General features: G+C 44.3%; 1 protein-coding gene across 1 annotated transcript in view; it reads right to left on the bottom strand.

Moving 5' to 3' along the window:
• The window catches only part of LOC135571845 (netrin receptor UNC5A-like), a 414,728-nt gene that overhangs the window by 311,112 nt on the left and 78,225 nt on the right, over nucleotides 1–25,391 (bottom strand). The window contains 1 exon segment of the mRNA XM_065019018.1: nucleotides 8,838–9,056. Coding sequence (XP_064875090.1) covers nucleotides 8,838–9,056 — 219 coding nt within the window.

Raw genomic sequence — 25,391 nt, 5'->3', positions numbered from 1 at the left:
TTATATAGTTACAAGACTCATATACCTCCTGTCTGAGTTATATACTGTAGATACAAGACTCATACACCTCCTGTCTGAGTTATATACTGTAGATACAAGACTCATAAACCTCCTGTCTGAGTTATATAGTTACAAGACTCATAAACCTCCTGTCTGAGTTATATAGTTACAAGACTCATATACCTCCTGTCTGAGTTATATACTGTAGATACAAGACTCATACACCTCCTGTCTGAGTTATATACTGTAGATACAAGACTCATAAACCTCCTGTCTGAGTTATATAGTTACAAGACTCATAAACCTCCTGTCTGAGTTATATACTGTAGATACAAGACTCATACACCTCCTGTCTGAGTTATATACTGTAGATACAAGACTCATAAACCTCCTGTCTGAGTTATATAGTTACAAGACTCATAAACCTCCTGTCTGAGTTATATACTGTAGATACAAGACTCATATACCTCCTGTCTGAGTTATATAGTTACAAGACTCATAAACCTCCTGTCTGAGTTATATAGTTACAAGACTCATATACCTCCTGTCTGAGTTATATACTGTAGATACAAGACTCATACACCTCCTGTCTGAGTTATATACTGTAGATACAAGACTCATAAACCTCCTGTCTGAGTTATATAGTTACAAGACTCATAAACCTCCTGTCTGAGTTATATAGTTACAAGACTCATAAACCTCCTGTCTGAGTTATATAGTTACAAGACTCATAAACCTCCTGTCTGAGTTATATAGTTACAAGACTCATATACCTCCTGTCTGAGTTATATAGTTACAAGACTCATAAACCTCCTGTCTGAGTTATATAGTTACAAGACTCATAAACCTGTTGTCTGAGTTATATAGTTACAAGACTCATAAACCTCCTGTCTGAGTTATATAGTTACAAGACTCATATACCTCCTGTCTGAGTTATATAGTTACAAGACTCATAAACCTCCTGTCTGAGTTATATACTGTAGATACAAGACTCATAAACCTCCTGTCTGAGTTATATAGTTACAAGACTCATAAACCTCCTGTCTGAGTTATATAGTTACAAGACTCATATACCTCCTGTCTGAGTTATATAGTTACAAGACTCATAAACCTCCTGTCTGAGTTATATAGTTACAAGACTCATAAACCTCCTGTCTGAGTTATATAGTTACAAGACTCATAAACCTGTTGTCTGAGTTATATAGTTACAAGACTCATAAACCTCCTGTCTGAGTTATATAGTTACAAGACTCATATACCTCCTGTCTGAGTTATATAGTTACAAGACTCATAAACCTCCTGTCTGAGTTATATACTGTAGATACAAGACTCATAAACCTCCTGTCTGAGTTATATAGTTACAAGACTCATAAACCTCCTGTCTGAGTTATATAGTTACAAGACTCATATACCTCCTGTCTGAGTTATATAGTTACAAGACTCATAAACCTCCTGTCTGAGTTATATAGTTACAAGACTCATAAACCTCCTGTCTGAGTTATATAGTTACAAGACTCATAAACCTCCTGTCTGAGTTATATAGTTACAAGACTCATAAACCTCCTGTCTGAGTTATATAGTTACAAGACTCATAAACCTCCTGTCTGAGTTATATAGTTACAAGACTCATAAACCTCCTGTCTGAGTTATATAGTTACAAGACTCATATACCTCCTGTCTGAGTTATACAAGACTCATAAACCTCCTGTCTGAGTTATATAGTTACAAGACTCATAAACCTCCTGTCTGAGTTATATAGTTACAAGACTCATAAACCTCCTGTCTGAGTTATATAGTTACAAGACTCATAAACCTCCTGTCTGAGTTATATAGTTACAAGACTCATAAACCTCCTGTCTGAGTTATATAGTTACAAGACTCATAAACCTCCTGTCTGAGTTATATACTGTAGATACAAGACTCATAAACCTCCTGTCTGAGTTATATAGTTACAAGACTCATAAACCTCCTGTCTGAGTTATATAGTTACAAGACTCATATACCTCCTGTCTGAGTTATATAGTTACAAGACTCATATACCTCCTGTCTGAGTTATATAGTTACAAGACTCATAAACCTCCTGTCTGAGTTATATAGTTACAAGACTCATAAACCTCCTGTCTGAGTTATATAGTTACAAGACTCATAAACCTCCTGTCTGAGTTATATAGTTACAAGACTCATAAACCTCCTGTCTGAGTTATATAGTTACAAGACTCATAAACCTCCTGTCTGAGTTATATACACTGCTCAAAAAAATAAAGGGAACACTAAAATAACACATCCTAGATCTGAATGAATGAAATATTCTTATTAAATACTTGTTTCTTTACATAGTTGAATGTGCTGACAACAAAATCACACAAAAATGATCAATGGAAATCAAATTTATCAACCCGTGGCCAACCGCACCAGCATATGGTCTCACAAGGGGTCTGAGGATCTCATCTCGGTACCTAATGGCAGTCAGGCTACCTCTGGCGAGCACATGGAGGGCTGTGCGGCCCCCCAAAGAAATGTCACCCCACACCATGACTGACCCACCGCCAAACCGGTCATGCTGGAGGATGTTGCAGGCAGCAGAACGTTCTCCACGGCGTCTCCAGACTCTGTCACATCTGTCACATCTGCACCTGTACATAGCCCACCTATAACTACCTCTTTCCCTACTGTATTTAATTAATTTATTTATTTTGCTCCTTTGCACCCCATTTTTTTTTATTTCTACTTTGCACATTCTTCCATTGCAAATCTACCATTCCAGTGTTTTACTTGCTATATTGTATTTACTTTGCCACCATGGCCTTTTTTTGCCTTTACCTCCCTTATCTCACATTGTATATAGACTTGTTTTTACTGTATTATTGACTGTATGTTTGTTTTACTCCATGTGTAACTCTGTGTTGTTGTATCTGTCGAACTGCTTTGCTTTATCTTGGCCAGAGGTCGCAATTGTAAATGAGAACTTGTTCTCAACTTGCCTACCTGGTTAAATAAAGGTGAAATAAATAAATAAATAAACATGTGCTCATTGTGAACCTGCTTTCATCTGTGAAGAGCACAGGGCGCCAGTGGCGAATTTGACAATCTTGGTGTTCTCTGGCAAATGCCAAACGTCCTGCACGGTGTTGGGCTGTAAGCACAACCCCCACCTGTGGACGTCGGGCCCTCATACCACCCTCATGGAGTCTGTTTCTGACCGTTTGAGCAGACACATGCACATTTGTGGCCTGCTGGAGGTCATTTTGCAGGGCTCTGGCAGTGCTCCTCCTGCTCCTCCTTGCACAAAGGCAGAGGTAGCGGTCCTGCTGCTGGGTTGTTGCCCTCCTACGGCCTCCTCCACGTCTCCTGATGTACTGGCCTGTCTCCTGGTAGCGCCTCCATGCTCTGGACACTACGCTGACAGACACAGCAAACCTTCTTGCCACAGCTCGCATTGATGTTCCATCCTGGATGAGCTGCACTACCTGAGCCACTTGTGTGGGTTGTAGACTCCGTCTCATGCTACTACTAGAGTGAAAGCACCGCCAGCATTCAAAAGTGACCAAAACATCAGCCAGGAAGCATAGGAACTGAGAAGTGGTCTGTGGTCACCACCTGCAGAACCACTCCTTTATTGGGGGTGTCTTGCTAATTGCCAATAATTTCCACCTGTTGTCTCTTCCATTTGCACAACAGCATGTGAAATGTATTGTCAATCAGTGTTGCTTCCTAAGTGGACAGTTTGATTTCACAGAAGTGTGATTGACTTGGAGTTACATTGTGTTGTTTAAGTGTTCCCTTTATTTTTCTGAGTAGTGTAGATACAATACTCATATACCTCCTGCCTGAGTTATATACTGTAGATACAATACTCATATACCTCCTGCCTGAGTTATATACTGTAGATACAATACTCATATACCTCCTGCCTGAGTTATATACTGTAGATACAATACTCATATACCTCCTGCCTGAGTTATATACTGTAGATACAATACGCATATACCTCCTGCCTGAGTTATATACTGTAGATACAATACTCATATACCTCCTGCCTGAGTTATATACTGTAGATACAATACTCATATACCTCCTGCCTGAGTTATATACTGTAGATACAATACTCATATACAGTGAATTCGGAAAGTATTCAGACCCATTGACTCTTTCCACATTTTCTTACATTACAGCCTTATATATCCTCATCAATCTACATAGCAAAAACAGGTTTTTAGAAGTGTTTTCTATTTTTTTTTTTATAAAAAACTGAAATACCTTATTTAGATAAGTATTCAGACCCTTTGCTATGAGACTAGAAATTGAGCTCCGGTGCATCCCATTCCCATTGATCATCCTTGAGATGTTTCTACAACTTGATTGGAGTCCACCAGGGTCTGTAGTGACGTGTCTAGCACTAAGATGCAGTGCCTTAAACCGCTGCGCCACTCGAGAAGAAGTCAAGTCAAGTCTCTTCCTAGAGCTGGGTGCCAAACTGAGCAATCGGAGGAGAAAGGCATTGGTCAGGGAGGTGACCAAGAACCCGATGGTCACTCTAACAGAGCTCCAGAGATCCTCTGTGGAGATGGGAGAACCTTCCAGAAGGACAACCAGCACTCCACCAATCAGGCTTTTATGGTAGAGTGGCTAGACAGAAGTCACTCCTCAGTAAAAGGCACATGACAGCCTTCTTGGACTTTGCCAAAAGGCACCTAAAGACTCGCAGACCATGAGAAACAATATTTTCTGGTCTGATGAAACCAAAATTGTACCATTTGGCCTGAATGCCAAGCGTCATGTCTGGAGGAAACCTGGCACCATCCCTACGGTGAAGCATGGTGGTGGCAGCATCATGCTCTGGGGATGTTTTTTAGTGGCGGGGTCTGTGAGACTAGTCAGGATCGAGGGAAAGATGAACGGAGCAAAGTACAGTGAGATCCTTGATGAAAACCTGCACCAGAGTGCTCAAGAATTCAGACAGGGGCGAAGAGTCACCTTCCAACAGGACAACAACCCCAAGCAAACAGCCAAAATAACAAACGAGTGGCTTTCGAAACAAGTCTACGAAAGTCCTTGATTGTCCCAACCACAGCCCGGACTTGAACCCGATCGAACACCTCTGGAGAGACCTGAAAATAGCTCTGCAGCAACGCTCCCCATCCAACCTGACAGAGCTGGAGAGGATCTGCAGAGAAGAATGGGAGAAAGTCCCCAAATACAGGTGTGACAAGCTTGTAGCATCACACAACAAAGTACTGAGTAAAGGGTCTGAATACTTATGTAAATGTTATATATATATATATATTTTTTCATACATTTGCAAAAATGCCTATAACCCTGTTTTTGCGTTGTCATTATGGGGTATTGTGTGTAGATTGATGAGCGAAAAAACTCAGATTTAATATATTTTAGAATAAGGCTGTAATGTAACAAAATGTGGAAAAAGTCAAGGGGTCTGAATGCTTTCTGAATGCCCTGTCCCTCCTGCCTGAGTTTGTATATGGTGGTCTCGTCGTATGATATATATTAATACCCTATTTAACACCGTACCACTCCTAACGTGTCCTGTCCTATAGAATCTGCATCCCAAACCACACCCTATACCTTACCTAGTGTCTATGGGGGGGAGCAACGGGCCCTGGTCAAAAGGAGTTCACCGTTTGGGACACCACTTGAGAGAATATGACCTTCCTTCCTCTTACGACCTGCCGGCTTTATTGTCACGCTGATCCCTCTGTCTGGCCTCCATCACCGTACGTTATGCTGCTCAGATATCTCTTAAACCATCTAGCTATTACTCCCTGAAACATCGAAATAATCTTGTGTTATTATGGTGTCACTGGCCAAAGTCCCAAATAGAACCCTAGTGCCTTTATAGATAGGGCTCTGGGCAAAAGTAGTGCACTTCATAGGGAATAGGGTGCCATTAGTGAATCAACCACTATAGGTTTTCATCTTTATAAAATATGTATTTCCTGATTGACCGAGTGGTTTTTAATGCGATTTTGTAATTCATGTTTTTTTTTTTATCTGAGGGAAAGAGAAGCTGGGTTTAGAGAAAGCAGATCTTATTGATTTAATACATACAGCAGGATTAATTATAGGAATAGAGGAGGGATCAAACATAGACCTGTCCTGTCTGGATTCTGTCCTGTGTCTGGATTCTGTCCTGTCTGGATTCTGTCCAGTCTGGATTCTGTCCTGTCTGGATTCTGTCCTGTCTGGATTCTGTCCAGTCTGGATTCTGTCCTGTCTGGATTCTGTCCAGTCTGGATTCTGTCCTGTCTGGATTCTGTCCTGTATCTGGATTCTGTCCTGTCTGGACTCTGTCCTGTCTGGATTCTGTCCTGTCTGGATTCTGTCCTGTGTCTGGATTCTGTCCTGTCTGGATTCTGTCCTGTCTGGATTCTGTCCAGTCTGGATTCTGTCCTGTATCTGGATTCTGTCCTGTCTGGACTCTGTCCTGTCTGGATTCTGTCCTGTCTGGATTCTGTCCTGTGTCTGGATTCTGTCCTGTCTGGATTCTGTCCTGTGTCTGGATTCTGTCCTGTCTGGATTCTGTCCTGTCTGGATTCTGTCCTGTCTGGATTCTGTCCAGTCTGGATTCTGTCCTGTATCTGGATTCTGTCCTGTCTGGACTCTATCCTGTCTGGACTCTGTCCTGTCTGGATTCTGTCCTGTCTGGATTCTGTCCTGTGTCTGGATTCTGTCCTGTCTGGATTCTGTCCTGTCTGGGCTCTGTCCTGTCTGGATTCTGTCCTGTCTGGATTCTGTCCTGTGTCTGGATTCTGTCCTGTCTGGATTCTGTCCTGTGTCTGGATTCTGTCCTGTCTGGATTCTGTCCTGTCTGGATTCTGTCCTGTCTGGATTCTGTCCTGCCTGGATTCTGTCCTGTGTCTGGATTCTGTCCTGTCTGGATTCTGTCCTGTGTCTGGACTCCGTCCTGTCTGGATTCTGTCCCGTGTCTGGATTCTGTCCTGTCTGGATTCTGTCCTGCCTGGATTCTGTCCTGTGTCGAGATTTCAGTATGTGTCTGGATTTCTGTCTGTCTGTCTATTTGAAATTGTAACGTGGATGAATTAGATATTTTGTTGTTGAACAAACTGAACTGCCTTCTATTTTTACTTCCTAAAATACAGGGACATTTAGGAAGTACATTTAACAGTCCTCAGTTCCTAATGGATGGGGTGGCTGAACAGAGCAGTAATTAAACATGATCTTTAATGGGCTATCAGCCTATCGGAGAACAGTCCAGCACACAATTTAAGCCGAAGCTGATATGCTGCTATCTTCAAATTCCTGAGAACCCTGAGCTGTAATGAACAGCAGGGAATAGGAGAAGCAGGAGAGGGGAGGAGAGGGGAGGGGGGGAGTGGACGGGAGGGGGGGAGGGGAGGTGAGGGGACGGGAGGGGAGGAGAGGGGAGAATAGGAGAGGAGAGTGGAGGGGGAGGGGACGGGAGGGGGGGGGGAGGTGAGGGGACGGGAGAATAGGAGAGGAGAGTGGAGGGGAGGGGAGGGGAGGGGAGGGGGAGGGGGAGGGGACGGGAGGGGAGAATAGGAGAGGAGAGTGGAGGGGAGGGGAGGGGAGGGGAGGAGAGGAGAGTGGAGGGGGAGGGGAGGGAGTGGGGAGGGGGAGGGGACGGGACGGGACGGGACGGGAGGGGAGAATAGGAGAGGAGAGTGGAGGGGAGGTGGAGGGGAGGGGAGGAGAGGAGAGTGGAGGGGGAGGGGAGGGGAGGGGGAGGGGACGGGACGGGAGGGGAGAATAGGAGAGGAGAGTGGAGGGGAGGGAATAGGAGAGGAGAGTGGAGGGGGGGGGGGGGGGCGGTGAGAAAAGGGATACATCTAAGAGATGAGGTGGTTAACGTTACCTTGACAACCGAAACATACATGGTTGTCAAGCCCACAACCTTAGTAATCACACCACAGATTACTAATATGAGCTTTACATGATGTATCCATGGAGATGGAGGTAATACAACCCAACACCAGAACACTGGACCAGTTCCCAACTAGACTGAGTGTACCTGACAGTCACAACAAGCTGCAGCGCTTAGGGCAGAGCTGGAGGAGGTGGAGGAGATGGTGGAGGAAATGGAGGAGGTGGAGGAGATGCTGGAGCTGGAGGAGGTGGAGGAGATGGAGGAGGTGGAGGAGAGGGTGGAGGAAATGGAGGAGGTGGAGTAGATGGAGGAGGTGGAGGAGGTGGAGGAGGTGGCAGGAGATGGTGGAGGTGGAGGAGATGGAGGTAATACAACCCAACACCAGAACACTGGACCAGTTCCCAACTAGACTGAGTGTACCTGACAGTCACAACAAGCTGCAGCACTTAGGGCAGAGCTGGAGGAGGTGGAGGAGATGGAGGAGGTGGAGGAGATGGTGGAGGAAATGGAGGAGGTGGAGGAGATGGAGGAGGTGGAGGAGATGCTGGAGTAGGTGGAGGAGGTGGCAGGAGATGGAGGAGGTGGCAGGAGATGGAGGAGTTGGCAGGAGGTGGAGGAGGTGGAGGAGATGGAGGAGATGGAGGAGGTGGCAGGAGATGGAGGAGGTGGCAGGAGATGGAGGAGGTGGATGAGGTGGAGGAGGAGGAGGTGGCAGGAGGAGGTGGCAGGAGGAGGTGGAGGAGGAGGTGACGAAGGTGGAGGAGGTGGCACGCTCTGTAAAGCATGCCATTGTCATTGTGCCAGGCACTAAGAGCTGGCCATGTGGCTGTGGTATAAATCAATGTAATCTACTTGTATGTTGAAAACATATTGCTGTGAGATTACTTTCATTCAATGTACAAGCAAATACTAAGTGTTAGGAATCTGTGAGTCTGATAAAAGCCTCTGCTGAATGACCTAGTAATTGGTTTACCTGTTGCAGGGTCCACGGTGCGGTCGATCAGGTGATCATCTTGATGGACCCACTCCCCGTTACATTTGAAGTAGATCTGTGTTGCCGGGGTGGAGCGACAGGTCAGGGTGACGGGCTTGTTCTTCACTATGTACTCATCGTCAGGCTCCACCAGGAAGTGAGGTAACAGATCGTTAAAGGAGGCAGGAAGTGTCGCCGTGGTAACATGCTCCGAACCAACTGGGAGACAAACAGAAAAGAGAAAGAAAAATTATTTTTGTTGAAAAGACAAACAAATGCAATAGTTGTAATAACTTCTATACCCTGAAACCACTTGTTAAAGACAGTCAATAGATAAACTCGTAAATGCAGTCCAACACAATAGTACCACAAACTGTCAATAGGTAGAATACCCTGAATCTGATGATTTTTTACAATGTCTTCCTGGGCCTTTTGGTCGAGAGACCTTGCTGTTACATTGGTTTCAGAGTGGAGAAGACTAGCTATACTCTCCCGAATTCAGTGAGGTGAATTTACCTCTGCCCTGTGTCTTTGTTACTGTTAACAACAACGGTACATGGCAAACACACTATGTCTCCATTGTGTCTTGGTTTCTTGTTCAGACACTCCCACTAACACTGAAATAACTTGAAGCTGAAGCTACTGAGGGTTTTCATTGACTAGCCATAGTATTTCTCTGCGTTATAACCCTGAGCCCTATCTCAGGACGGAGAGGAGACTCTCCTGCTCTTAATCTCCGAGCTTTAAAGATCACAGTCTGACTGACTGGCTGACTGACTGGCTGACTGACTGACTGACTGGCTGACTGACTGCTGGTCACGAATCCAGTCAGTCAGTCAGTCAGTGAGGAGAGGAGAGAGGGGAGAGGAGAGGAGGGAAAGAGAGGAGAATGAGGGGATGAGAGGAGAGGTAAGGGGAGGAGAGGACAGGATGAGAGAGGTAATGAGAGGAGAGGTAAGGGGGGGAGAGGACAGGATGAGAGAGGGGATGAGAGGAGAGGTCAGGGGAGGAGAGGACAGGATGAGACAGGGGATGAGAGGAGAGGAAGAGAAGAGAAGTGCTCTGATGTCTGTCCACCCTACAACTCAGATCATTAGAGAGGAGGGGAGGAGATGAAAGGAGGGGAGGAGGGGAGGAGAGTAGGAGAGGGGGAGAGGCGAGGGCAGGAGGGCAGGAGGGGGAGAAAAGAGAGGAGGAGAGAAGAGAGGAGAGGTGAGGTGAGGAATATAGGGGAGGTAACAGGGGAATGGTTGCTATTTCCATAACCTCCACGTTTTCTCAACGTATGTTTTTCTACAAAGGACAGTACAGGAGAACATGTGTTGTGTATTTGTTTTATTTTTATGATTCCTTGTTGCTTGGTAAGAAATGTCCATCATGTGACAAATAACCCAGTTGCTAATAAAATAGTATTTGAGCGAGGTCAATTGCAGCCGCATAAGCAGAGCAGCTGAGCTGAGACCCCAATAAAATCATTTCTCTCTCTGTCTCTGTATCTCTCTCTCTCTTTCTCTAGCTGTATGTCTCTCTCTCTCTCTCTCTTTCTCTCTCTCTCTCTCTGTCTCTGTCTCTCTCTCTCTCTGTCTCTCTCTCTGTCTCTCTCTGTCTCTGTATCTCTCTCTCTCTTTCTCTAGCTGTATGTCTCTCTCTCTCTTTCTCTCTCTCTCTGTCTCTCTCTCTCTGTCTCTCTCTCTGTCTCTCTCTTTCTCAGGGGAGACCAGTAAATCCCAGAATAAAACATCTTTAAGAGGCGTGTAATATTAATTTACTGCTCTGAGTCAGAGTATCGCTGACAGACTGGCCATTTCCAACCTCCTTCATCACTCCTCCTCTTCCCTGCGTAGCACCTCGCTGCACGGCCGCCGTGACCAGGGAAGGCCAGAGAGGACTACACAGACATCGCTCATCATGAAACACACATTCTCACATTGACCTTTTCCTCTCCTCTCAATTCTCTCTTCCCTCATTTCTACAGCTTACTGTGGTTCAGGTCAGGGATAATATTAGCCTGCGTCGTAAATAGTATGTATAGTCATCACACAAAGACATTATCTGCTACAGTCTCATAATACTTGTCATGTTAATGTGTCTCTTCCTCGCTTTAATGTCGAGCTTTCTCTCTCCCTGTCTCTCTCCCTCTCCATGTCTCTCTCCCTTTCTGTCTCTCTGTCTCTCTCTCTCTCTGTCTCTCTGTCTCTCTGTCTCTCTCTCTCTCTCTCTCTCTCTCTCCCTCTCTCCCCCTCTCTCTCTCTTTCCCTCTCTGTCTGTCTGTCTCTCCCTCTCCTATTTCTCCCTCTTTCTTCCTATCCTGACATCCCCTCCGCCCCTGTGTGTGTGTGTGTGTGTGTGTGTGTGTGTGTGTGTGTGTGTGTGTGTGTGTGTGTGTGTGTGTGTGTGTGTGTGTGTGTGTGTGTGTGTGTGTGTGTGTGTGTGATTGTATGTGTGTGAATGTATGTGTGTGAATGTGTGTGTGACAACTTGGGTACGTGTGTAACCCTTAATGAAAACTAAATGTTGTGTGTCCAATGGAGGATATATATCACTCCCTGACACGGTTCCGTTCCTCTCATGTTATTATTAAAATATTTGGCACGTTAAAATGTGTGTGCATACGTACGTGCTAGCCTGTCTGTGTGTGTCGTAATGATAGCTTGTCTTCCTAATGGGATAGCAGCGTTGAGTTGTGACTAAGGCCCGATAGCCATTAGCCCGGCCAAGCTGACCTCCTGTACTCTCTGCAGACCTGAGACGACAGCTTTGCTAAAACACCTCAGCTCGCTAAAACACTGGAAGGAATTCACCTCACACCTGTCAGGTTAAATTAATCAGCTACCTGAGATTCAGTCCACACAGAGGAGGAAGACAACGTTTTGTTAAATAAAACAAGGCTCTATCTGAGTTCTGTCTTTCACATTCAAGATGAACTCTGGCCTCCAGATGGCTGTTTTGTCACTTCGGATGAGAATTTGAAAAGCTCAACATGAAATAAAATTGGTCTTTGACATTTAATACAACCGGAACTCTCAATGGTTAGGTTCTAATGTTGTTATTAGTGCTTCTACTGTCGTCAAGGCTACTGGACTCTAATGTCGTCAAGGCTACTGGACTCGAATGTCGTCTAGGTTACTGGACTCTAATGTCGTCAAGGCTACTGGATTCGAATGTCATCTAGGTTACTGGACTCTAATGTCGTCAAGGCTACTGGACACTAATGCCGCCAAGGCTACTGGACTCTAATGTCTTCAAGGCTACTGGACTCGAATGTCGTCTAGGTTACTGGACTCTAATGTCGTCAAGGCTACTGGATTCGAATGTCATCTAGGTTACTGGACTCTAATGTCGTCAAGGCTACTGGACACTAATGCCGCCAAGGCTACTGGACTCTAATGTCTTCAAGGCTACTGGACTCGAATGTCTTCAAGGCTACTGGACTCTAATGGCGTCAAGGCTACTGGACTCTAATGTCGTCAAGGCTACTGGACTCTAATGCCGTCAAGGCTACTGGACTCTAATGCCGCCAAGGCTACTGGACTCTAATGTCGTCAAGGCTACTGGACTCTAATGTCGTCAAGGCTATTGGACTCTAATGTCGTCAAGGCTACTGGGCTATGATGCCAAGAAAATGGAAATGAAGTAATCATTTAAATTAAGGGTATTGAGCACAGTTTTTACATCTTCAAGACAACCCCTGAACTCGTGATGTCATTCTCTGACAGCTAGGTTTCAACCTCTTGAGTCCCATACGAGGCAGGTTAATGAGGTTAAAGACGTGAGTTTCTTCAAAAGAGTAAATGATTGTTTATCACAGTGTTTATTCTGGTCACACACTGCTATAAACTATAGTGAAAGCTGTTGATGTACAGAAAATTGGTTTATACTGCCAGGGACAAACAGTGTACTTACAACACACACACTCACAGAAGCACACACACGAACACGAACACGCACACACACACACACACACACACACACACACACACACACACACACACACACACACACACACACACACACACACACACACACACACACACACACACCACTTAACAGACTCCTTGCAGGTCAGTGCACAAATCAAATAGACATTCAGCAGCACTAAGGGAACCGAAACCTCAGGAGGTGATTGGCTGAAACCTAACTAGACATCTCAGCACGATGAAAATGAAAATGGTCGCCGGAGGAGATGGCTGCCGTTTTACGGACTCCTAACCAATTGTGTGTTTTTTCACGTTATTTGTTACTTATTTTGTGTATAATGTTTCTGCCACCGTCTCTTATGACCGAAAATAGCTTCTAGATATCAGAAAAGCGATTACTCACCTCGTACTGGACAAATATTTTTTCTTTGACGAGTTTTTCTTGAACGAGCAAAATATTTAATTCAGGCACCTTACAAGGCCAAAATCCCTGTCATTCGCAGAGATGGAGATATAGGGAACGTAGGTCGAGGTGCCTTGTAAGGATCAGACGGAGAGTGGGTAACCCGCCTCTACCATCAGTCCTATTAGCCAACGTGCAATCATTGGAGAAGAAACAGGATGAGTTCTGATCAAGACTATTCTACCAACGGGACATTAAAAACTGTAATATCTTATGTTTAACCGAGTCGTGGCTGAACGACTGACGAGCTGGCTGGGTTTTCCAATCATCGGAAATACATCTCTCATCCTTCTACGCAGAGGAGGAGAAGACGAGAGTATTAGAACTAATGATCATTAGGGATAATTGTAAATGTAAATAGGAGTTGGGTTTCAGTTCAATAACTGTTTACAATCTGTGGAAGGTCAGTTCTACGTTCTGTACATTGAGTCTGGAGCAGCATACTTATTTTGCCATTGGCCCAGTTGTACAGGCCTCGGTGTAGCGCTCATTCCTTCGACGATAAACGCGAATCCGACCATCATCCCTGGTGAGACAAAACCATGACTCGTCAGTGAAGAGCACTTTTTGCCAGTCCTGTCTGGTCTGTGACCATAGGCGACATTGTTGCTGGTAATGTCTGGTGAGGACCTACCTTACAACAGGCCTACAAGCCCTCAGTCCAGCCTCTCTCAGCCTATTGCGGACAGTCTGAGGACTGATGGAGGGATTGTGCCTTCCTGTTGTAAATCGGGCAGTTGTTGTTGCCATCCTGTACCTGTCCTTCAGGTGTGATGTTCAGATGTACCGATCCTGTGCAGGTGTTGTTACATGTGGTCTGCCACTACGAGGACAATCAGCTATCAGTCCTGTCTCCCTGTAGCGCTGTCTTAGACTTCTCACAGTGCAGACATTGCAATTCACACAGATGAGCACACAGATGAGCAGGGACCCTGGGTATCTTTATTTTGGTGTTTTTCAGAGTCAGTAGAAAGGCCTCTTTGATGTCCTAAGTTTTCATAACTGACCTTAATTGCCTACCGTCTGTAAGCTGTTTGTGTCTTAACAACCGTTCCACAGGTGCATGTTCATTAGTTGTTTATGGTTCATGGGCAACAGTGTTTCAACCCTTTACAATGAAGATCTGTGAAGTTATTTGGATTTTTACTAATTATCTTTGAAAGACAGAGTCCTGAAAAGGGGATGTTCATTTTTTGCTGAGTTTATATACTGTACATACAGTTGAAGTTGGAAGTTTACACCAAATACATTTAAACCCAGTTTAATCCTAGTAAAAATCCCCTGTCTTAGGTCAGTTAGGATCACCACTTCATTTTAAGAATGTGAAATGTTAGAATAATAGTAGAGAGAATAATTAATTTCAGCTTTTATTTCTTTCATCACATTCCCAGTAGGTCAGAAGTTCACATACACTCAATTAGTATTTGGTAGCATTGCATTTAAATTGTTTAACTTGGGTCAAACGTTTCGGGTAGTCTTCCACAAGCTGCCCACAATAAGGCACATTCCTCCTGACAGAGCTGGTGTAACTGATTCAGGTTTGTAGGCCTCCTTGCTTGCACACACTTTTTCAGTTCTGCCCACACATTTTCTATAGGATTGAGGTGAGGGCTTTGTGATGGCCACTCCAATACCTTGACTTTGTTGTCCTTAAGCCATTTTTCCACAACTTTGGAAATATGCTTGGGGTCATTGTCCATTTGGAAGACCCATTTGTGACCAAGCTTTAATTTCCTGACTGATGTCTTGAGATGTTTCTCAATATATTTTTCCACCCTCATGATGCATTTGTTTTGTGAAGTGCACCAGTCCCTCCTGCAGAAAAGCACCCCAACAACATGATGCTGCCACCCCCGTGCTTCACGGTTGGGATGGTGTTCTTCGGCTTGCAAGCCTCCCCATTTTAACTCCAAACACAACGATGGTCATTATGGCCAAACAGTTCTATTTTCGTTTCATCAGACCAGAGGACATCTGTCCAAAAAGTACGATCTTTGTCCCCATGTGGAGTTGCAAACCATAGTCTGGCTTTTTTATGGTGGTTTTGGAGCAGTGGCTTCTTCCTTGCTGAGCGGCCTTTCAGGTTATGTCGTTATAGGACTCGTTTTACTGTGGATATAGATAGTTTTGTACCTGTTTCCTCCAGCATCTTCACAAGGTCCTTTGCTGTTGTTCTGGGATTGACTTTTTTGCACCAAAGTACATTCATCTCTAGGAGACAGAACGCGTCTCCTTCCTGAGCAGTATGACGGCTGCGTGGTCCCATGGTGTTTATACTTGCACACTATTGTTTGTACAGATGAACGTGGTTTCTTTTAGAGGCACTGAGTTTGAAGGTAGGCCTTGAAATACATCTACAAGGTACACCTCGAATTGATTCAAATTATGTCAATTAGCCTATCAGAAGCTTCTAAACCCAACCCATGATATCATTTTCTGGAATTTTCCAAGCTGTTTAAAGGCACAGTCAACTTAGTGTACGTAAACTTCTGAGCCACCGGAATTGTGATACAGTGAAATAATCTGTCTGTAAAAAATTGTTGAAAAAATGACTTGTGTCATGCCCAAAGCAGATGCCCTGACTTGCCAAAACTATAGTTTGTTAACAAAACATTTGTGGAGTGGTTGAAAAATGAGTTTTAATGACTCCAACCTAAGTGCATGTAAACTTCTGACTTCAACATTGTATATAGAGTATAATAAGGCTGTAATGTCACTGAAATATTTTCATGTTTGATCTCAATCTAAAAATACCTTATTTAGGTCTGATGTCAGTTTGCAGCTGAGGTCCAAAGTGAACCGGGTGTCAGTGTAGTGAACCGGGTGTCAGAGTAGTGAACCGTGAGGTCCAGAGTGAACCGGGTGTCAGAGTAGGGAACCGTGAGGTCCAGAGTGAACCGGGTGTCAGAGTAGTGAACCGGGTGTCAGTGTAGTGAACCGGGTGTCAGAGTAGGGAACCATGAGGTCCAGAGTGAATCGGGTGTCAGAGTAGGGAACCGTGAGGTCCAGAGTGAACCGTGAGGTCCAGAGTGAACCGGGTGTCAGTGTAGTGAACAGTGAGGTCCAGAGTGAACCGGGTGTCAGTGTAGTGAACCGTGAGGTCCAGAGTGAACCGGGAGGTCCAGAGTGAACCGGGTGTCAGTGTAGTGAACCGTGAGGTCCAGAGTGAACCGGGAGGTCCAGAGTGAACCGGGTGTCAGTGTAGTGAACCGGGTGTCAGTGTAGTGAACCGTGAGGTCCAGAGTGAACCGGGTGTCAGTGTAGTGAACCGGGTGTCGGTGTAGTGAACCGGGTGTCGGTGTAGTGAACCGTGAGGTCCAGAGTGAACCGGGTGTCAGTGTAGTGAACAGTGAGGTCCAGAGTGAACCGGGTGTCAGTGTAGTGAACCGGGTGTCGGTGTAGTGAACCGGGTGTCGGTGTAGTGAACCGTGAGGTCCAGAGTGAACCGGGTGTCAGTGTAGTGAACCGTGAGGTCCAGAGTGAACCGGGTGTCAGTGTAGTGAACCGTGAGGTCCAGAGTGAACCGGGTGTCAGTGTAGTGAACCGTGAGGTCCAGAGTGAACCGGGTGTCAGTGTAGTGAACAGGGAGGTCCAGAGTGAACCGGGTGTCAGTGTAGTGAACCGGGTGTCAGTGTAGTGAACCAGGTGTCAGTATAGTGAACCGTGAGGTCCAGAGTGAACCGGGAGGTCCAGAGTGAACCGGGAGGTCCAGAGTGAACCGGGTGTCAGTGTAGTGAACCGTGAGGTCCAGAGTGAACCGGGTGTCAGTGTAGTGAACCGGGAGGTCCAGAGTGAACCGGGTGTCAGTGTAGTGAACCGTGAGGTCCAGAGTGAACCGGGAGGTCCAGAGTGAACCGTGAGGTCCAGAGTGAACCGGGTGTCAGTGTAGTGAACCGTGAGGTCCAGAGTGAGCCGGGAGGTCCAGAATGAACCGGGTGTCAGTGTAGTGAACCGGGAGGTCCAGAGTGAACCGTGTGTCAGTGTAGTGAACCGGGTGTCAGTGTAGTGAACCGTGAGGTCCAGAGTGAACCGGGAGGTCCAGAGTGAACCGTGAGGTCCAGAGTGAACCGGGTGTCAGTGTAGTGAACAGTGAGGTCCAGAGTGAACCGGGTGTCAGTGTAGTGAACCGGGTGTCAGTGTAGTGAACCGGGTGTCAGTGTAGTGAACCGGGTGTCAGTGTAGTGAACCGGGAGGTCCAGAGTGAACCGGGTGTCAGTGTAAAGAGTCTTGAGATATTTATCTGTTATCTGTTCTCTTTCACTAGCAAACTCAAATCTAGTCCACTATAGATGTAATAAATGCCAATTGGGACGTAGCCCGTATCTGTTTCCTGTTTCCCTTTTCTAGTCCAGCTAGTTGCCCTTCTGGAGCCAATTACGTTATTTGTCGTGTTCCTGGCAAGAGGCATCATTGAGCAATTAGCCTCACACAATTTACATATCGGGCACACACATACACACACACACAGACACACACATACACACACATACACACACACACACACACACACACACACACACACACACACACACACACACACACACACACACACACACACCCCGTGAGCAATCACCCTCACGTAATTTACATCACAGTGATGGACGAAGGCTATAACATGTAGTTTATGACTCCATCAGCGTTTTACAATGTCTTCCCAAATTAATTCAATTAAAATGAGTATCCGGAATATTAAACCATTTCATGTTTGACTGGGTTATCTCGCTTCTTAAAACTTCTTAGGGACAGCACCCTTTTTTTCACAATTCTCTCCTAAAATGACACAAATCTAACTGCCTGTAGCTCAGGACACAAATCTAACTGCCTGTAGCTCAGGACCTGAAGCAAGGATATGCAGATTATTGGTACCATTTGAGAATGGAGAATATAGCACATTAGATCTGGAGAATATGGAGAATATAACACATTAGATCTGGAGAATATAACACATTAGATCTGGTAGAATATAACACATTAGATCTGGTAGAATATAACACATTAGATCTGGTAGAATATGGAGAATATAACACATTAGATCTGGAGAATATGGAGAATATAACACATTAGATCTGGTAGAATATGGAGAATATAACACATTAGATCTGGAGAATATGGAGAATATAACACATTAGATCTGGTAGAATATAACACATTAGATCTGGAGAATATGGAGAATATAACACATTAGATCTGGAGAATATGGAGAATAGAACACATTAGATCTGGAGAATATGGAGAATAGAACACATTAGATCTGGTAGAATATGGAGAATAGAACACATTAGATCTGGAGAATATGGAGAATATAACACATTAGATCTGGTAGAATATGGAGAATATAACACATTAGATCTGGTAGAATATGGAGAATAGAACACATTAGATCTGGTAGAATATGGAGAATATAACACATTAGATCTGGTAGAATATGGAGAATATAACACATTAGATCTGGTAGAATATGGAGAATAGAACACATTAGATCTGGTAGAATATGGAGAATAGAACACATTAGATCTGGTAGAATATGGAGAATAGAACACATTAGATCTGGTAGAATATGGAGAATAGAACACATTAGATCTGGTAGAATATGGAGAATAGAACACATTAGATCTGGTAGAATATGGAGAATAGAACACATTAGATCTGGTAGAATATGGAGAATAGAACACATTAGATCTGGTAGAATATGGAGAATAGAACACATTAGATCTGGTAGAATATGGAGAATAGAACACATTAGATCTGGTAGAATATGGAGAATAGAACACATTAGATCTGGTAGAATATGGAGAATAGAACACATTAGATCTGGTAGAATAGAACACATTAGATCTGGTAGAAGAAAATACAAAGAAAAAACTAACTGTGTTTAAAAGAGGAAGAGGAGAGAGAGGAAGAGGAGAAAGAGGAAGAGGAGAAAGAGGAAGAGGAGAGAGAGGAAGAGGAGAGAGAGGAAGAGGAGAGAGAGGAAGAGGAGAGAGAGGAAGAGGAGAGAGAGGAAGAGGAGAAAGAGGAAGAGAGGAAGAGGAGAGAGAGGAAGAGGAGAGAGAGGAAGAGGAGAGAGAGGAAGAGGAGAAAGAGGAAGAGGAGAAAGAGGAAGAGGAGAGAGAGGAAGAGGAGAGAGAGGAAGAGGAGAGAGGAAGAGGAGAGAGAGGAAGAGGAGAGAGAGGAAGAATAGAAAGAGGAAGAGGAGAGAAGAGGAAGAGGAGAGAGAGGAAGAGGAGAGAGAGGAAGAGGAGAGAGAGGAAGAGGAGAAAGAGGAAGAGAGGAAGAGGAGAGAGAGGAAGAGGAGAGAGAGGAAGAGGAGAGAGAGGAAGAGGAGAAAGAGGAAGAGGAGAAAGAGGAAGAGGAGAGAGAGGAAGAGGAGAGAGAGGAAGAGGAGAGAGAGGAAGAGGAGAGAGAGGAAGAGGAGAAAGAGGAAGAGGAGAAAGAGGAAGAGGAGAGAGAGGAAGAGGAGAAAGAGGCCTTTTCTCTCCTGGTCCATTTCCTTCGTATGGTGGATGGAAGGATGGAGGCTTATCAAGTTATTATTGGGTGTGGAATGCACACACACACACACACACACACACACACACACAGACACAGACACAGACACACACACACACACACACACACACACACACACACACACACACAGACACAGACACAGACACAGACACAGACACACACACACACACACACACACACACACACACACAGTACCTAAAAAATATGTAAAAAAAACTGTCCCTAAAAAAAATCTTGTGAAAACTGTGAAAGTAATTATTATTTTTTACATTTGACATGAGTCAGACAAATCACGTGAAAAATTTTCAGAAAAAACAGAAAAGTGTGAAGTTTCACATGATTCAGACACGTGGTTTCTCAACATCACACGTGGTTTCTCAACATCACACGTGGTTTCCCAACATCACACGTGGTTTCCCAACATCACACGTGGTTTCCCAACGTTTCCCAACATCACACGTGGTTTCTCAACATCACACGTGGTTTCCCAACATCACACGTGGTTTCCCAACATCACACGTGGTTTCTCAACATCACACGTGGTTTCCCAACATCACACGTGGTTTCCCAACATCACACGTGGTTTCTCAACATCACACGTGGTTTCCCAACATCACACGTGGTTTCCCAACATCACACGTGGTTTCCCAACATCACACGTGGTTTCCCAACGTTTCCCAACATCACACGTGGTTTCTCAACATCACACGTGTTTCTCAACATCACACGTGTTTCTCAACATCACACGTGGTTTCCCAACATCACACGTGGTTTCCCAACATCACACGTGGTTTCCCAACATCACACGTGGTTTCCCAACGTTTCCCAACATCACACGTGGTTTCTCAACATCACACGTGGTTTCCCAACATCACACGTGGTTTCTCAACATCACACGTGGTTTCCCAACATCACACGTGGTTTCCCAACATCACACGTGGTTTCCCAACGTTTCCCAACATCACACGTGGTTTCTCAACATCACACGTGGTTTCCCAACGTTTCCCAACATCACACGTGGTTTCCCAACGTTTCCCAACATCACACGTGGTTTCTCAACATCACACGTGGTTTCTCAACATCACACGTGGTTTCCCAACATCACACGTGGTTTCCCAACATCACACGTGGTTTCCCAACGTTTCCCAACATCACACGTGGTTTCTCAACATCACACGTGGTTTCTCAACATCACACGTGGTTTCCCAACATCACACGTGGTTTCCCAACGTTTCCCAACATCACACGTGGTTTCTCAACATCACACGTGGTTTCCCAACGTTTCCCAACATCACACGTGGTTTCTCAACATCACACGTGGTTTCTCAACATCACACGTGGTTTCCTAACGTTTCCCAACATCACACGTGGTTTCTCAACATCACACGTGTGTTTCCCAACATCACACGTGGTTTCCCAACATCACACGTGGTTTCCCAACGTTTCCCAACATCACACGTGGTTTCCCAAAATCACACGTGGTTTCTCAACATCACACGTGGTTTCTCAACATCACACGTGGTTTCTCAACATCACACGTGGTTTCCCAACATCACACGTGGTTTCCCAACATCACACGTGGTTTCCCAACATCACACGTGGTTTCTCAACATCACACGTGGTTTCCCAACATCACACGTGGTTTCCCAACGTTTCCCAACATCACACGTGGTTTCCCAACATCACACGTGGTTTCCCAACGTTTCCCAACATCACACGTGGTTTCTCAAAATCACACGTGGTTTCCCAACATCACACGTGTTTCCCAACATCACACGTGGTTTCCCAACATCACACGTGGTTTCCCAACATCACACGTGTTTCTCAACATCACACGTGGTTTCCCAACGTTTCCCAACATCACACGTGGTTTCCCAACATCACACGTGTTTCTCAACATCACACGTGGTTTCCCAACATCACACGTGGTTTCCCAACATCACACGTGGTTTCCCAACATCACACGTGGTTTCCCAACGTTTCCCAACATCACACGTGGTTTCTCAACATCACACGTGGTTTCTCAACATCACACGTGTGTTTGTGTAACTGGAGTGATCAGAACCCAGGTCTCCCACAGGGGGGGATGCCAATGCCTCGTCCATCGGGATTCCATCATCAGTTTCCCCCGGTGACGCGTTGGGCTAACTGCGACAGCCTCTGAAGAGCCCTGCGGTTACGGTCACTGCAGTTGCCGTACCAGGCGGTGAACCTTTATTAATGAATAAAATAACAGGAAACCGACTCTGGTTGCATTCTTAGCACGCAAGGCTCTGATCCACGATATTTACATTTCAATATGTCAAACATGCAGAAATATTCAATGTTCCTCCGGTAAACAATGTCGGATTGGTTTCTGTCTGATTTCAGAATGTTCCAACAGCGTGTGGCAAGGTGTTAATTAGCTTGATGTAGTGGGAGACTTTGTATTGGTTAATTACCGTAGAGTTAAATAAGAGACCTACAGTAGGGAATTAACTTTACATAACAACAGTCTAACCCTAACCCTAACTCTAGGACCTTTAAATTAGTACAGTCTAACCCTAACCCTAACTCTGGGACCTTTAAATTGGTACAGTCTAACTCTAGGACCTTTAAATTAGTACAGTCTAACTCTGGGACCTTTAAATTGGTACAGTCTAACTCTGGGACCTTTAAATTAGTACAATCTAACTCTAGGACCTTTAAATTAGTACAGTCTAACTCTGGGACCTTTAAATTGGTACAGTCTAACTCTGGGACCTTTAAATTGGTACAGTCTAACTCTGGGACCTTTAAATTAGTACAGTCTAACTCTGGGACCTTTAAATTAGTACAGTCTAACTCTGGGACCTTTAAATTGGTACAGTCTAACTCTGGGACCTTTAAATTAGTACAATCTAACTCTAGGACCTTTAAATTAGTACAGTCTAACTCTGGGACCTTTAAATTGGTACAGTCTAACTCTGGGACCTTTAAATTAGTACAGTCTAACTCTGGGACCTTTAAATTGGTACAGTCTAACTCTGGGACCTTTAAATTAGTACAGTCTAACTCTGGGACCTTTAAATTGGTACAGTCTAACTCTGGGACCTTTAAATTGGTACAGTCTAACTCTGGGACTTTTAAATTAGTACAGTCTAACTCTGGGACCTTTAAATTGGTACAGTCTAACACTGGATAGAATACGATAGAACTGTGGATAGAAAACTTTTATTTTTTTATTTTACCAGGCAAGTCAGTTAAGAACAAATTCTTATTTTCAATGACGGCCTAGGAACAGTGGGTTAACTGCCTGTTCAGGGGCAGAACGACAGGTTTCTACCTTGTCAGCTCGGGGGTTTGAACTTGCAACCTTCCGGTTACTAGTCCAACGCTCTAACCACTAGGCTACTCTGCCGCCCGTATTCTATCCATGATAGAACTGTGGATAGAATACGATAGAACTGTGGATAGAATACGATAGAACTGTGGATATAATACGATAGAACTGTGGATAGAATACGATAGAACTGTGGATAGAATAGGATAGCACTGTGGATAGAATACGATAGAACTGTGGATAGAATACGATTGAACTGTGGATAGAATAGGATAGAACTGTGGATAGAATTCGATAGAACGGTGGATAGAATACGATAGAACTGTGGATAGAATACGATTGAACTGTGGATAGAATACGATTGAACTGTGGATAGAATAGGATAGAACTGTGGATAGAATACGATAGAACTGTGGATAGAATACGATTGAACTGTGGATAGAATAGGATAGAACTGTGGATAGAATACGATAGAACTGTGGATAGAATACGATTGAACTGTGGATAGAATAGGATAGAACTGTGGATAGAATACGATAGAACGGTGGATAGAATACGATAGAACTGTGGATAGAATACGATAGAACTGTGGATAGAATACGATAGAACTTTAGATAGAATACGATAGAACTGTGGATAGAATAGGATAGAACTGTGGATAGAATACGATAGAACTGTGGATAGAATACGATAGAACTCTGGATAGAATACGGTAGAACTGTGGATAGAATATGATAGAACTGTGGATAGAATACGATAGAACTGTGGATAGAATAGGATAGAACTGTGGATAGAATACGATAGAACTGTGGATAGAATACGATAGAACTGTGGATAGAATACGATAGAACTGTGGATAGAATACGATATAACTGTGGATAGAATAGGATAGAACTGTGGATAGAATACGATAGAACTGTGGATAGAATACGATAGAACTGTGGATAGAATACGATATAACTGTGGATAGAATACGATATAACTGTGGATAGAATAGGATAGAACTGTGGATAGAATACGATAGAACTGTGGATTCTCGACACACAGGGACAGTTCCAATTCCACCCAATAAAACTTCTCTGCAGTCTTTTAACTGTGATTTCTGGGCATTCAATGTGTAGTGTGTATGTGTCTTCGTGTGTGTGTCTCCCTCTCTCTCTCTCTCTCTCTCTCTCTCCATAAATTTAATTCAAAGGGCTTCACTGGCATAGGAAACACATGTTTACATTGCCAAAGCAAATGAAATAGACAATAAACAAAAGGGGAATAAACAAGGGAAACATTAGTAAACATCACAAAGTTTTTAAAATAATATAAACATTTAAAATGTTCAAGTAGTTGAAGTATGAAAGGTAAGATAAATAAACAGATACATATAGTTTATATTTACAATGTTTTTTGTGCTCCACTGGTTGCCCTTTTCTCATGGCATCTGGCCACACATCTTGCTGCTGTAATTGGATACTGCATTATTTTGCCTAACAGATATGGGACTTTATCAAAGTTAGATTCTCTCTCTCTGCCTCTCTCTCTTTCTCTCTGTCTCTCTCTGTCTCTCTATGTCTCTCTCTCTCTCTGTTTCTCTCTCTCTCTCTGTCTCTCTCTCTCTCTCTCTCGCTCTGTCTCTCACTCTGGCGCTGTCTCTCTCTCTCTCTCTCTGTCTCTCTCTGTCTCTCTATGTCTCTCTCTCTCTATGTCTCTCTCTCTCTCTGTTTCTCTCTCTCTCTCTGTCTCTCACTCTGGCGCTGTCTCTCTCTCTCTCTCTGTCTCTCTCTCTATCTCTCGCTCTGTCTCTCACTCTGGCGCTGTCTCTCTCTCTCTCTCTCTCTCTGTTTCTCTCTGTCTGTCTCACTCTCTCTCTGTTTCTCTCTATGTCTGTCTCTCTCTCTCTCTGTCTCTCTGTCTCTCTCTCTCTCTCTCTCTCTCTCTCTCTCTCTCTGAAATATCTGTGCATCCCCCTCCTTTCCTCTTCAAAATCCTGGAGTATGTGGCTCTTCTAAAACATATTTCATAATGATTAGTCCTGTTTATTTAAAACACCTGTATTAATGATTAGTCCTGCTGCTCTGCTCCCAGCCAGGTTGGTGGAAAAGCCTCTAGCCTGCCTGTAGCCTAGCTGTAATACATAGGAACTGATCAATCATACACAACACATTAATACTGAAGTAGCTTGTAGGGAGCTGGAGGCTCGACGGCATGGAGGTGGGAGTGATTATTCACGTTGGCAGCGGGGGTATGGGGGCTGTAACATTGGCACCCTATTCCCTATATACCAGGGCCTTGGTCAAATGTAGTGCACTAGTACAATGTCTGAGTAGTACACTGGCTGTACATGTAGTAAATGTAGTACAATGTCTGAGTAG

Source organism: Oncorhynchus nerka, linkage group LG5 (assembly GCF_034236695.1).
Source record: "Oncorhynchus nerka isolate Pitt River linkage group LG5, Oner_Uvic_2.0, whole genome shotgun sequence".
NCBI lineage: Eukaryota > Metazoa > Chordata > Actinopteri > Salmoniformes > Salmonidae > Oncorhynchus > Oncorhynchus nerka.
Note: the sequence above shows the minus strand (reverse complement) of the source record. Positions and strands in the feature narration are given on the sequence as shown.